This window comes from Myxine glutinosa, chromosome 4 (genome assembly GCF_964187855.1).
Source record: "Myxine glutinosa chromosome 4, kmMyxGlut1.1, whole genome shotgun sequence".
Taxonomy (NCBI): domain Eukaryota; kingdom Metazoa; phylum Chordata; class Myxini; order Myxiniformes; family Myxinidae; genus Myxine; species Myxine glutinosa.
The window spans coordinates 177,761,145-177,775,943 of NC_136264.1; the positions used below are offsets into that span (position 1 = coordinate 177,761,145).

Sequence of the window (14,799 nt, forward strand, 5' to 3'; positions counted from 1 at the left end):
GGTTCATTCAGACCGACTGGTAGGGACTGTAAGCTGCCCTCACTTCAGGGCTGATCTTCCTGTGCAGTAATTTCAAACTTTTCTTCTTCAGATCTGGTGGGACCTTGCATTGCGCCCCCCCCCCTCCCCCTCTCAATCCCTCCCCTCACTTCAAATGGCACTACAGCAAACCGCTTATGAGAAGACCGAATGTCTGGACACAACCGGAGCGTTTGATAGTCTGGAGACCCACCTTACTCTCAACTCTGCTCACAGAAACCAAGGTTACCTCCTCTCTTGGCTTCCTTACTGACATTCTACTGTCGAAATCAGCGTGTGGCTCTCAACGGGATCCTCATCTCTTCTATCTGGTGGGTCTCAAGGCAGTGTCTTTGACTTGGTCCCATTCCTCATCTTCAATGATCTTTCTGATTCTCTGTAAAATCTTGCTCATCTCTGTCAGCAACCCTCTGCTCTATCATCTCATCCTTCACAGACCGGCAGCAGCCTCTTCCTACACCAGACCTTGATAAAATCAGAAGCTGGTCAAACACCTGGAGGCCTTTCAACCCTGACAAGGAATCTCAAACTCTCGACTCGCCAAAAGGACCGTCTGGCGAACACACTGGTCTACTTGCTTAAACCTCTTGAAAATGTTACAAATGTTTCGGCCTCACCATCAGCCATGATCTTTCTTGGGTGAACTATATATTCAAAGCCAGCCTGGTAATCCTCTGTCATGTAGTCTATCCATGGTAAATCTGAACTTTTATCAACTTACAAGGCCTTCAACCACAGATCAATGGATTATTGCTTGCTCTTTTCTTTGAAGCAGGGGGCAGCAGCCCACACCTTGCACTTCTTGATGCCGACTAAATTACGCAATCTGGTGTTTGTCTGTGGCTGATGCATTCAGTTGTTACTCAATCGAATTTGCCAGGAGACTAAGGGGCACAAGCCAACAGCTGCAGCTACTTGGTTTCCCCCCTATCCCCATCCCAAGTGAACATCAAGTCTAGATCAGATGACACCAACCAGCAATTAGTGAAGTGAACACCAAGTATTCAACAAATCACTAAGAAACATCAAAATATTGTTTTACCCAATGCACTTTGACGACCTCTCGACTCGAGATTCCATCGCACCGTTTTCTAAACGATAAAGGCTACCGACATCATTTTTCATCGGACCACCTCCATCGTACACAAACTTCAGGCATGACAGTCCAAACCTCAACTGGAATCAAAATATTCTTTATTCACCAATTTGCTACAGGCACTAAATAATCTTGCATGATTTGATGAAGGGGCCAAAGCCCGAGAAAGTGAATGGTAGAAATTTAAAATGATTTGATCCACATGTGGGAGGGAAGCGGGGGAAGGGTTTGGAGGGGGGGGGGGGGGGGTAAGTTTGACAAACTCAGGAGCACCGATTTAGTGTTTAGGGTTTGGTTAAGCATTTTTGGAAAAAAAACAGGCAAATCAGCTTGTGCAGGGCAGGTATCTCTGGTGCGAGCAGCTTCAAGGTGCAGACTTCGTGGCTCACAGGGAAGGCACAAAGTGATTTGTACATGTACTTGTGAGAGCATCCAATTTCCAGCTACTCGCACCAACCCAACGCACGAAGCTTGTGCAAAAAAAAACAATCATACTTTTATTCCTTTAAGCTTGCTCTTCATTTTTTTAAAAACGGCTACCGTCCGAGCAACCAATGTGTTCGGTGTGAAAGCATGATTTGGAGACGCGTTCAGGTAATCAATGGGGAGATTGAAAGGAACTGTTACATCACAGGGCCTTTAAAGCACTTTCAGAAAACTGAGCACATGATTGGCTAAACGTACCCTACCACTAAGAATGACATCCAGATTGCACCTCATTGGCACATGTTTGGGCAGCAATGGGAGGGGAGGAAGGTTCAGGAGGTGAGCACATGGAAAGAGCAGATCGTGCAGAAGCAAAGGGGAATAGAGAATGGTGGAAAATGTGGAAAACAAGGGTTGGATGAGGGATGCAGGAAAATATTGCCTTCCAAATGAAGTTCAGCGAATCAATCACCAACTAATACCTGCAATCAGACACACCATCGCAAGGTACATCGTTAGAATGGGAACAATATCACAAGACCCATCAATGATATTTTCTACCCTTTCTACTATCGAAATCTCCCTCTATTTTGTCCCTCATCCCTGCTGTTTGTTCCCCCCACAATCCCACCCTCCTCTTTCTATTGCTCTTTTTGGTCTGTTACGTCCTGACTTGTTTTGTGTTCCAGCTCATCCACAAGCCTCGACACTATATTTAAAAAAATCCAAGAAGGGTTAATTGTACGCTTCCCTTCCTCGGCACCAAGCTTTCAGGCATTTAGAAATAGTAACGAGAACGGCACTTGGAAGAACGCGTACCTCCACCAGGCTGAACAGTTCGTGTTTTGTATCCCACCGATAGGCCAGATCTGTATCCGGACCTGAACCAAAATCTAATCGGCTTGTTCCTGTCACCGACACAACTCATCCACCTAGTTTCGTACGATTCTGTCCACAACCTTTTGAGATTCCATGCTCTACTGGATATTGTTTTTGGTTTCATCACTCAATGCTGAAGTCACTTAAAAATTAAAAACACTCGTAGCCGGATCTTCACCAAAATCGAATCAATTCGTCCATGACAAATACCCAATCTCTCCACCAACTTTCACCCAAATCCATCCACTACTTTTCGAGATATCCTACTAACAAAGAAGACAGGCAGGGGTGAAAACATAACCTCGGTCCACCATTGGTGGCAGAGGTAATAATAATGCATTTCCACCTGCAGGCAAGTCTTGCCAAAGGCTCGTGGCGGGGTTCCATCTTCTCAATGAGCTGAGAGTAATATTGTGCCGCGATGCTCAAATCCTCACCATCAAAACATTAGGTGGTACAATCACATTTTTTTCTCGTCGGATTATGTACAATAGTTTGGAAACGACAAGACGCTTTAGCTTTCCAAATGTGAGTGATCTCCACACACTGGTTTGAGGTAATTGCTCCATAATAGCATAACTTGCTGTGAAAATACAAGACACCGGAACAACAGACTCGGTGGCGTAATGATTCAGAGCATCCGTTCTGAACCTGGGAGGTCGGTGGTTCAAACCTTAATGGAGTCACGAGAAAGACTAAAAATTGTACGTGCTGCTTCCTTGCTTGTTGCTCAGTACAGTATTGTAAAAGGATAGAACACGGAAAAAAACTACTACAAGTTGGCTAGACCAGCACAAGCTCTGATGGGCCCAACTGCCTCCACCTGCATGAAAGATCCTTGCAAGGGAACTCCTATCTATGTATTTATAACCAAACAAGGCAGAAAAATGCAGAAGAATCAATATGACTGCAGTAAATGGGTTAAAGATACTGCCAAGCCAAAGACAGAATAACTGACCGATAGTAATTGGGTTTGAAGGGTCCATTCTTGTTGATCCCAAGGTACTTGGCCTGCTCGTCACTGAGCTCCGTCAGGTGTCCATCAAAAGAAGGCAGGTGCAAGCTGGCCACATATTCATCTGCAGACGCAAGGGAATGCACGCTTGCTGCTTGTTGCACTCATTCAAGGCCTGGCTTGAGGCAACTTGGAAGAAAATGCATTCGTCATAAACAAAAGCAAACGTTCCAACAGAAAAGCAAGAAAAGGGGTGCAAGCTCGAATTGACCATACCCATCTTTTTTGGCAACAGGTAGACATCCTGTTTGTATCGTCCCTCCGGTGCGTTATATAGCTCGATTAGAGCAAGAGCCTACAGAGGAGCATAAAAGAGTGTCACACGAAACGCCATTAAAACAAAACAAGTTCCATTTTTACAAAGCTCTGAATGAATAGGCAAATTATGTGCAGAGGTATAAATAGTAACCCGGTCTCTAGGGATGGTACCCGTGAGTCCAGACACGCAGCCTGCACAATGGTTGGTTACACAAGGGTGCAAAGCTAAGTGGTCACAAAATGTAACATCAGTACACCAGCATCATAATTTATAAAGACCTGCAAGTCTCATTCGAAAAACATTAAAGGTTTGCACGATTTTGTGACGGGAGAATGTCGATCATCAGAGGGCGAGGAAATGAGACAAAGGGGGCAACGTGCTGCAAGACCGACAAAGATGTTTGAAAATGGTGGAATAAATAAAAGAAATATCAGCTCCAACAAGCAATTTGCTTGTACCTATTACGTGAAGTTGCGCGGAATCAAAACCGTATTCCATCATCGACCGAAACGACGAATTGCCACAAGAAAATCCACCGCAAAATCCAACCAGGTTGATAAATTTTTGATTATTGAGACGAGGTAGAACCGAGAAGTCAGCAATAGTATAAAGAAGCATTTCTGGTCATTTTTTCGAGCTGCCAGGCTCGAGGCAGCTTTTTCTGGTCTTCATCAATGATCTCTCTGACTCTCTTGAAAATCCTCTGTATCTCTTTGCTGATGACTCTACTCTCTGTCGCTCCATTCTTCATCCCTCAGATCGGCAGTCTGCAGCCTCCTCACTCTCTGCAGACCTGGACAAAATCACAGACTGGGCAAACAAGTGGAACATGTCTTTCAATCCTGACAAATCTCACACTCTTACGATGTCTCTCCGAAAAGACCGACTGGACAACCCTCCCATCCACTTTCTGAATAATCCTCTCCAAGAAGTTCTGTCACTCAAGCTTTTGGGTCTCACAATCTACCATGATCTTTCCTGGGAAAACCACATTTCAAATCTGGCCTCCCAAGCCAGTCGCCGACTGGGCATCCTCCGTCGTGCGAAGTCCTTCCTTGGCACACCTGAGCTCCTCACCACATACAAGGCTTTCATCCGCAGTTCAATGGAATACTGCTCTCCCCTCTGGGCTGGTGCTCCTGCCTCACACCTAGCTCGTCTTCACGCTGTTGAAACCAAAGCATTCAGAATCATTGGAATCTCCCGCGATGAAGCGAACTCCAAGGGCCTCTCACTCACTCACCGCAGGCAGGTTGGTGGTCTTTCCGTCTTCTACCGACTCTTCTCTGGCCTTGCCCCCCCCAGCTCTCTCTGGGCTCTGTCCCGCAAATATTCCTACAGGTCGCACAAGATCTGCCTGCAACCCTCTTATGGTCAAACTGCCAAAATCAAGACTCTCTGCTCACCTTCACTCCTTCATTCCTCTTTTCTCCTGCCTCTGGAACAAACTCCCTCACTCTCTTCAATCCCACTCCACCCTCCAGGTCTTTAAAACAGCTGTTCACCACCATCTCTTATCTTCCCCCATCCAAAACCTTGATCTTTTCTACCCCCGCTAATTTCACCCCAATTCCACTTTTTTGAAATACCAACTTCTGTCCTGGAAGTCCTTGGTGTCCTTGTGTTTTATACTTCTCCCTCCCCCCGCCCCCCCTTCCCCCGCCTCCTCCCCCCAAGCCCTCTCCCTTCCACACATCTCCCTGCTCTCAAATGTTGTGTTTGTGTGCTTCCCCTTCTCTCCCCATCTTGTTTTCCGCTCCCTCTTTTTATATATTTTGGTTGTCTGGTTGATTTGTTTGTGAAGTAAATGTTCGCTCTTTCACGAGCCTCGATTCAGTATACAAAAAAATAAATAAATAAAGTACTGCAACAGCTGAGGGAGCCTGGATGAAGTTTGGAGGGGATTGGGAGGTTCAGAGGTTGGTGCGAGTTGTAGTCACCAAGATACTGGTGCGTTCTGCACAGCAATGCTCGTTTAAAAACGTCAATGCGAGCTAGGGAGATTTTGAAAAAACAAGCGTTACGCCTAGGTCCCCCGTCGGTGAAGTGATGTGAGTTGACAAAGTTGAAGACGCAGAAAACATGCTATGATATGATATTTCGCTCACAAGGTTCAGACATACATGGCGGCGGCCATCTTGGATTTTGACATGGCGACCCAATTTTAAACAGCCTTCTTGCTTGTGCCTAGATACACCCACACACCAGATTAGAAGTTGGTACTTCACTTATGTTTCAAGATATTTCGCTCACAAGGTTCAGACATATATATGGTGGTGGCCATCTTGGATTTTGACGTGGCGACCCAATTTTCAATAGCTTTCTTCCTTATGCCGAGATACACCCACACACCAAATTAGAAGTTGGTACTTCGCTTATTTTTCAAGATATTCATCTCACAAGGTTCAGACATACATGGCGGCGGCCATCTTGGATTTTGACATGGCGACCCAATTTTCAAAAGCGTTCTTCCTTATTAGGCCTCAAGCTGACACCGTGTATCGTTCAATCCCGTTCCGAGGTCAGAGACTAAAAAATAATCACTGGTAATCTGAGTACGTGCCGAATTGTAGCACATACAAAAAGTTTAACTAACAGATCCTGCCAGTTTGAAAGTTTTCCACGCGTTTATGTCGCACTACTTTGTCTTGCATCGAAGGCACTATTTTTGAATCTAGGCCTATCAGATCACTTGCTTGGGTCACATGACATACAAAATGGTGGCGCCCATGTCGCGCTGAATGTTTAGTCATGGCCTCGGGAAAATCGCGTTTAAAGTGCTTCATGCACTTTGAACACGTCGTGAATCTATATAATAATACCGTAAGGACTCGACTTTGTTATCCCTTTTACGCCGCACCCAGTGACCCGATGCCCATGGCACTAATGGATTTACGATCTACGAACCGCGCTCTTTGTTTATCACCTATAGCCAGACTCGAAAAATCTGAATTAGTCGACTTTGGGGCCCAAAAGCATCCGATAACCGGCCGATACGACGCCATCTTTCGACGCCATCGTATTGGCGTCTGCTGGGCAAAGGCGATGCGAGCAGTCCGCTGATTGGACAGTCAAGTGGTGTCATTAAATAATGGGCCGTGCTTACTGCTTACTGATATTGATCTGAAACTTGCAAATGGGCATGTATTGCAAAGCAATTTTCCTTCTTATATTGTCCAAGTCTAAAATACACACCCACACACACACATAAATCAGCTGATCGTCAAATCTGCATTCCCTGCAACCAGTGATTACAGGTCTAAAAAATGATTTTTTGACGTATTGACTCAACGATGTAAATAGGAAAGCATTAATTTAATTATTTCCTTCTTATTCTGTAAAAGCGGCCTCGACGGTATAGTGTGCGATTGCCCAAAGCAGGTTCTTATTTTGACAATCGTTAGTCGTACAATAAATACTTACGGAATATTAAATGAAAAAAAATGTTTCTTTCTTGAATATTTTAAAGCATTTTGTTTTTCATTCCACATGGTGTGTTTCTTCCCTCCCTCTGTGGACAACCAAGTGCCGGCTTCCGGTGGTAGTATAATCCTCTGTAGCAGTGTCGGGTTTTATGAGCCAATGATTATGGTGCGGCGCATGTCGAGTCACAGCAGGATTTTATGAAACGCCATTTGAAGTTGTGAAAAAGGTCAGAGCACCTGCTAACATGTCAAGCTACAGCAGGGCGGCGCAGGTCAGTTATAGTTAATCAACGGATCAATGTGAATGTCCTTTACTGTACGTACTGTACTTTACCACATCGGTTGGAAACGCTGCCGCAGGAGATCTCCGATGGTCTCTACTTTAGCTTCTGTTTTGGATTCGGTTCCCGCCTCCTGATACCTCGCAGGTGTGACGTCGCATCAGAGGACGTTAAGCCAGCTGTCTCATCTGATTGGACAGTCGAAGGCGACAGCAAGCCGTCCACTGAGTGGACAATCCAGAGCATGCATTTGTGCCGGTGTCGGCGATCGTTGTTCATATACGCACTCTTCATTCTCATCTTTCTTCCTAACTCTTACTCGGACAAGCAAATCCCCTATGCCATCCATAATGGTACACTCTATCCATACACCACATCCTCCCTTCCGTGGATGTTCCACGGGTTTCGGCTAGTAATAATAATAATAATAATAATACATTTATTTTGTATAGCGCTTTTCAAGAAACCCAAAGACGCTTTAACATGGTACATAAAACAAAGACAAAGGCGACAAAAATACATAACTAGAACTGCCACTTTAAAACTGCTGGCAGTGATGACCGCACCCACTTACTCGCACCCACTTTTGATACAACCCCACTTTTGATACAACCCCACTTTTGATACAACCCCACTTCTCATACAACCCCACTTCTCATACAACCCCACTTTTGATACAACCCCACTTTTGATACAACCCCACTTTTGATACAACCCCACTTTCATTGGACATGCTTTGACACAACCCCCTTGGATACAACCCCGACTGTCATTTTCGGGGTTGTACATACAAAAAGTACATTTTTTACATTTCCGCTGTATGATGCGTGCATAAGTAAGAGCCTTCAAAACTGACAGGGCCACAGAACCATGGGAGGTCTGTGTCGAGCAAAAATTCCTAGGCTGAATTATATGCACCGACGGAGATACCATGCCGCAAAGTCGGCACCGGAGCTAAAAACCCTCCTTTTTGACTCTACATGACCTAGTTTGACGTGGTCGTTCACGGAAACTGGCAGGATTTCAGAGTTAAACTTTTAACACAAGGTCAGGCATGTTATATACAATAAGAAAATGCATAGACATCGTAGTCCCACGAGTTCGGAACGAAACTCATTTTTTGGCACTATTTCAGGCCTCAGCTTGAGGCCTATATGCCTAGATACACCCACACACCAGATTAGAAGTTGGTACTTCGCTTATTTTTCAAGATATTCATCTCACAAGGTTCAGACATACATGGCATCAGACATACATGGCGGCGGCCATCTTGGATTTTGACATGGGTTGCACCCACACCAAATTTGAATGCGGTCCATCGCTTACGCACGCACGCACGGACGGACGGACGGACGGACACACGGACGGAGGGGAAAGCCATAGTCCCCCTTTCGCTACGCTGTGCGACGGGGGACAAAAACATTGGGTTTATCCACGCTCATCCTTCCGATTCAACAATATAATTTTGTTTTGTTTTTTTACATACCCAAACATTCTTTTTACATACCCAAACAAGACCATGTATGACCAAGAGTAACGCCAGTATTGCAGTGTTGTGTGTCTGCCTCATGAGGTGCTTACTGTGGTGAAATTATATCCAAGTTGCGACCCAGGTGCCATTACCACTACTTACCACTACTTGGCCACTATAAGATCTTGGCTCTGAAGTGTGCAGGGCAGTCCTGAGACATTTATCATGCTTTATCCACGTGTATGCTTAGAATGGTGAGGGAACTACATTGCATATCGCTTGCTTGTGTGCTTGAATGTGATACTCTTTCTTGCTTATATGATTGCCGTATATTGATCTTATGATTGCCAATTCTCTTTTAGAAATTGCTGGAATTCGAAACTGATTAAACGCATCTTAGAGACACTGTTGTAGATCTGATTATTTACGACACTTAATCAGTATCGATTCTTCTACCATCATTCGAGATCAACATTACCCACAAGCTTTTACAACTGCCCACGTTCGGAGCGGACCCACAAACGGCGGAAGCTCCAAGTCAGCTCAAGCACTGGCTTAGTCTGCTGACCAGCTACCTGCAAGGGCATAATGACATCACAGACGAGGTGAAGCACGCGGTGCTTAACTCTCATGCGACGTGCCTGTGCAAAGCGTGACGTCAGTACCTTCTTCTTCTCTTCAGAGCACTTCCTACCCTTCCTACCCATTAACTCGTCCACGACTACATATCCCATTGCGAGACATTCAATCTCGCCGTAGCGGAGCTGCGCGCCATCTATATCAAGCCGCAGAATGTCATTCACACGCGATACCAGCTCACCACGAAGAAGCAGGATGCATCGGAATCCCTCACTCATTTCGCCCAAGAATTACGGCGCCTCGGGAAAGAATGTGCTCATGAGGTCAGAACCCACGAGCAGATGTGCGATGCGTTCATTTCTGGAATTTACTCTTCAAGCATCCGGCAACGTCTGCTGGAAAAGCCGAACCTGATGCTGAAGCAGGCTCTCGATCAGGCTCTTGTGCTACACGAAGCTCAGGCCCAATCGGAAGTATACGGTCGGCCCTATGTTACAGCGGGGCTTACTGAGGAGTGGCGCTCGGAGACCGATGTTGCTGCGGAGTGCGCTGCTCCCGACTCGCTGCCCGAGACGGCAGAGGCGCTCGGAGCCGAAGGTACGAGCCTCGCCGTGACTACCTCGGCCGGGGGCAACGCTAAGTGCTTCTTCTGCGGCAACAAAACTCATCCCCGCACCTCGTGCCCGACCCGCTAAGTGACTTGTCATACTTGTGGCCGGAAAGGCCATTTTGCCAAAGTATGTCGATTCAGGCGCGGGTGGCGTCCCTGACCAACATTGGCCGGCATCAACTCGACGCGTATGGCACGCGCACCACCCCCGGCTATCCCGGACCTCGTGGGTTGTCCAAAGCCGTCGTACCAGTCCTGATTGAGGGGCAGACTGCTGGGGCTTTGCTCGACACGGAATCGACAGAGCTGCGTTGATATGGGCCTCGTCCACCGTCACGGATGGCCGATCCTGGGAGGATCGCGCCGGATCTTCATGGCATCGCAGTCTTTATGGATGCGCACTAAGGGCGAATGCCGCGTAAAGCTAGTAATTAATGGTACAATGTATCCTGATGTTCGCTTAATGGTACTGCCCACCTTATGCGCCGAAGTTCTATTGGGGAACAATTTTCTCGAACGCCACGGTCACTTAGAAATGGCGTTCGGGGGAGATGCCACGCTCTCGGTCTGTGCCTGTGCCCTGGCAGGGATGTCTATTGAACCGATGACCTTATTTCCGAACCTAACTACGGATTGCGCTCCGGTCGCAATCAAATCCCGGCGCGACTCCCGGGCTAATGCACAATTCATTTCTGAGGAGACTAGCAGACTCCTCCGCGAAGGCATAATCGAGCCCAGCCGATCCCCTTGGCGTGCGCAAGTTTTGGTCGTGCAGTCCGAAAATCATCGCAAGCGCATGGTAATCGATTATTCACAAGCCATAAATAGATTTACGCATCTTGATGCCCACCCACTTCCGGGATTGGATACTCTAGTTCGACAAGTCACTCAACACTCTGTGTACAGTACTCTCGATCTCCGGAGTGCGTATCATCAAATCCCGATAGCGGAAGCCGATAAAATTTATACAGCTTTTGAATCCGGACAGAGGTTGTATCAATTCACGTGTTTGCCCTTCGGCATTACAAATGGAGTCACTTGCTTTCAAAGGGCCATTGACAACATAATTACCAAAGAACGATTAACAGACGTTTTCGTTTATTAGGATAATCTGACGGTATGTGGCTATGATCAGGCTCCACATGACGCTAATTTGCAACGCTTTCTCCAGGTCGCGTTAAAGTAGTCTGACCCTTAATGAGGACAAATGTCACCATTCCTCTAGGACGATAGATCTCCTGGGGGTACACAATGACCCAAGGAACCATAACACCTGACAAGGAACGTCTGCGCCCTTTGCTCGACATGGCGCCGCCGCATGATTGTGCTTCTTTGAAGCGTGCCCTCGGGCTGTTTGCACATTATTCGAGGTGGGTCAAAAATTACTACGAGAAGCTCTGTCCCCTCGTTGATTGTAAAACATTCCCTCTGCCTACTGCTGCCAAGGTCGCCTTCCAGGGATTGAAGTCAGATATAGCTGGCGCTGCCGTGTCTTCCATTGATGACTACACGCCCTTTGTTCTTGAAAGTGACGCGTCGGATCACACGATCGCTGCCACTCTCTCTCAAGGGTGTGGTGGGGGGTGGGGAGGGGGAACCTGTGGCCTTCTTCTCGAGGACGTTATTGTTACGGATTCGTCACTTCCGTTGTTGTGGTTTTCATCCACTGCAAATATTTCTGATTCCATGTACTATTATTGTTTTTAAAAGGTTTATTGTTTAGGAACTGTTTTCAAAAGGTGAAAAAGTTAGAGTTAAAAGAAACCGAAAACCGGATCGGGAACCGGACGACGACGAAGAAGAGGAAGAAGGCGGAGCGAGTGGAGTCGGACAAGAAGCATAGTTGCTTTGCGGTCTGGAGCGAACGTTGGCGAGCATTTCCCAGGAAAGGGATTCCTGCGACAGAGTTGTTATCGCTGTGACAGATCAACCTGCGTGTCAGGTTTTGCGGTTGAGTCCGAAGAGAATCGTTGGACTGCCATTACGTCTCGAGTATAGGCCGTCGGCCATTTTGACTCGCGCGCTTTGCACGTCGAGCAAGGTTTCTTTGCTTCGCTTCAGCCATTGCGCGTCGCGCAAGGTTTTTCTTTGCTTCGTCAGCCGTTTTCACCGCTTTCAGGCGTATCTGGTGTGTGTGTGTGTGCAACGTGGCTTTTGAAGATTAATTTGCGGTTCGCCGACGGTGAGCTGTGGAACGTCCATACCCGAGGGTGTGATTTCCCCGTCGCCTGGAGGGCGCCTTTGGATTTCCCAGTCGCCTGGAGGGCGCATTTGCACAGCTTTGGCAGCAGGACTGTAACTGCCAACCCAACGGGATTCTGGTCACGATTGGACATTGATCCGACGATCGCTGGAGCGAATCCACTTTGGCTTGAAGCCGGGAATTAGAGACATTGGGAATCTTCTTCTTTCCGCTCACTTGGAGCACAGTGAGTTATATATTACGAAACTGATGGTACCATCATAGGATATATATTGATTGCACTTTTGATTACTATTATTGTTGTCCTGTTATTCTTATGTGATCTTAATACAATATTTGTTTGTGAGTAACAATTGGTGTGGCTTCCCCATTGATCTTTGACATACAGAACAACACATTTTTCTGCCGTGACTCCTCTCGGGGCTTGGAGGTACACCGTGACCAGGGGGTCTGGGAGGAGCACCTAACAGAAATTGGGGGCTCGTCCGAGATATTAGGAACTCGTCCAAAATTGGCCCAAATTGAAATTGGGGTCCTCGTCCGGGATTAAATTCCCTAATATTCGTCCGGGATAGAATTCCCTAACATTCCCAAAATTCCCAAATTTGGAATTTTTCTAACATTCCCAAATTTTTCAAAAAATTGGAAAAAAATTTATGTGAAGGTTAACAGGTGTTAACCGATAGTCACCATGGTGTTTGACGCAGAAAAGTTTGCGGCGTCCCCTTATGAGGCACAGTTCCTAGCGTTAAAAAGATCGGAACTCTTGATATTGGCCAAACATTGTAACTTGGAGGTCCGAGCTCATATGAAGAAAGCAGAGATGCAGACATTGGTGGTAGAATCTCTGGTGGGACAGGGAACATGGACAGAGGTAGCCTTGGATTGGTTACCCGAGGAAAAATAAAATGTGGAGCTCCGGAAAATGGCGATGCAACTGCAGAGCCAGGAAAGGTTAAAAGAGTTGGAATGGAATGCCGAGGAGAGAAGAGCAGAGGAAAGGAGAGCTGAAAGAGAACTCAAGGAAAGAAGAGTAGAACAGGAACGAGAACTCGAGGAAAAAAGAGTAGACAGGAATGAGAACTCGAGGAAAAAAGAGTAGACAGGAATGAGAACTCGAGGAAAAAAGAGTAGTACAGGAACGAGAACTCGAGGAGAGAACAACAGAGGAAAGGAGAACTGAAAGGGAACTCGAAGAAAGAAGAGCAAAGGAAAGAGCAGAGGAAAGGAGAGCCGAAAGGGAGTTAAAGGAACATGATATGGAGTATCAGAAGGAAGTTAAACTCAAGGAGCTGGAATTAATGGGAGAACGGAGAGAAGTCGTATCCATGCCGGCTAGTTCAACAACTAGTCAGAACACCTGGGATGTTGGTAGGCGTGTGAGGCTGGTTCCACCCTTCAATGAAAAGGAGGTAGCCAAGTTTTTTTTACACTTTGAGAAAGTGGCTCAAATGCTAAAATGGCCTGTGGGGTCCTGGACTGTGTTAGTGCAAAGTGTTTTGGTGGGTAAAGCTCAAGACGTCTATTCGGCTTTACCGATTGACCAATGTGCAGATTATGAGATAGTGAAGAAAACCATTCTCAAAGCCTATGAATTGGTCCCTGAATCTTACCGGCAAAAATTCCGGAATGCCAGGAAGAGGGAGAGCGAGACCCATGTGGAGTTTGCCAGAATGAAGGAAACCATGTTTGATCGGTGGTGTGATTCGAAGGGGATTGGGAAAGACTTCAAACTGTTGCGACAATTGATCTTGGTGGAGGACGTCAAACAGTGTGTCCACGCGGACATTAAAGTACATCTGGATGAAAAGAAAGTACCAGAGTTGTATGAGGCAGCAACCGTAGCAGATGACTATGCCTTGATACACAGGATGGGGTTCCACAAAGCTAACTTCCCGCCTAGAGTTAGCCAGGGGAGTTATGGTAAATCAGGGGCGGAGAACAAATATTCGTGGAGGCGGCCTAGAGATGATTATGAGGACAAATCTGATACCGCGACTTTTAGGGATCAGAAGACTACAGTTCCAAGACAGACTTATCTTCCGGGGGGCCCGAGGCAGACCTCGAGTTTTTCCTCCGGGCCTACTTGCGCTTTTTGCAAGAAACCTGGACATTTGATGTCCCAATGTTATGCCCTGGAAAGGAAAAATCAGGAGCGGAGTCAGACTAGTACAACTCCGAATGCATTGGCCAATGCGAGAAATCGTCCTTGGAGGACAGTGTCTTGTGAAGGTTCCCATGCCAAAGTTATGGCATCACAGAACGACCTGGTTCAAAGGGTTACAAACCTTTTATTTCAGAGGGGTTTGTGTCACTGGATGGAGACTTGACTAACCAGAGACCTGTTAGGGTATTGAGGGACACAGGAGCACATCAATCTTTGATGCTTGAAGGCATTTTGCCATTGTCAGAGAAGACGGCAACTGGTGTTAGTGTTATTTTACAGGGAGTTGGTGGCTATGTTAAAGCTCCACTTCATGTCATCCATTTGAAGTCTGATTTGGTGTCAGGACCGG

General features: G+C 46.6%; 1 protein-coding gene across 3 annotated transcripts in view; it reads right to left on the reverse strand.

Moving 5' to 3' along the window:
• Positions 1–1,216: 1,216 nt before the first annotated feature.
• Positions 1,217–14,799, reverse strand: part of LOC137425514 (S-adenosylhomocysteine hydrolase-like protein 1) — a 57,255-nt gene continuing 43,672 nt past the window's right edge. For all 3 annotated transcript variants that reach the window (XR_010984135.2, XM_068114027.2, XM_068114028.2), the window contains exons 15-17: positions 3,672–3,750; positions 3,399–3,519; positions 1,217–2,043 (exon numbers count right to left, since the gene is read on the reverse strand). Coding sequence is in view for 2 of the 3 variants with exons in the window: in XM_068114027.2 (XP_067970128.2) it covers positions 2,037–2,043; positions 3,399–3,519; positions 3,672–3,750 (207 nt within the window). In the remaining variant the exon portion in view is untranslated. The remainder of the gene's footprint in view (positions 2,044–3,398; positions 3,520–3,671; positions 3,751–14,799) is intronic.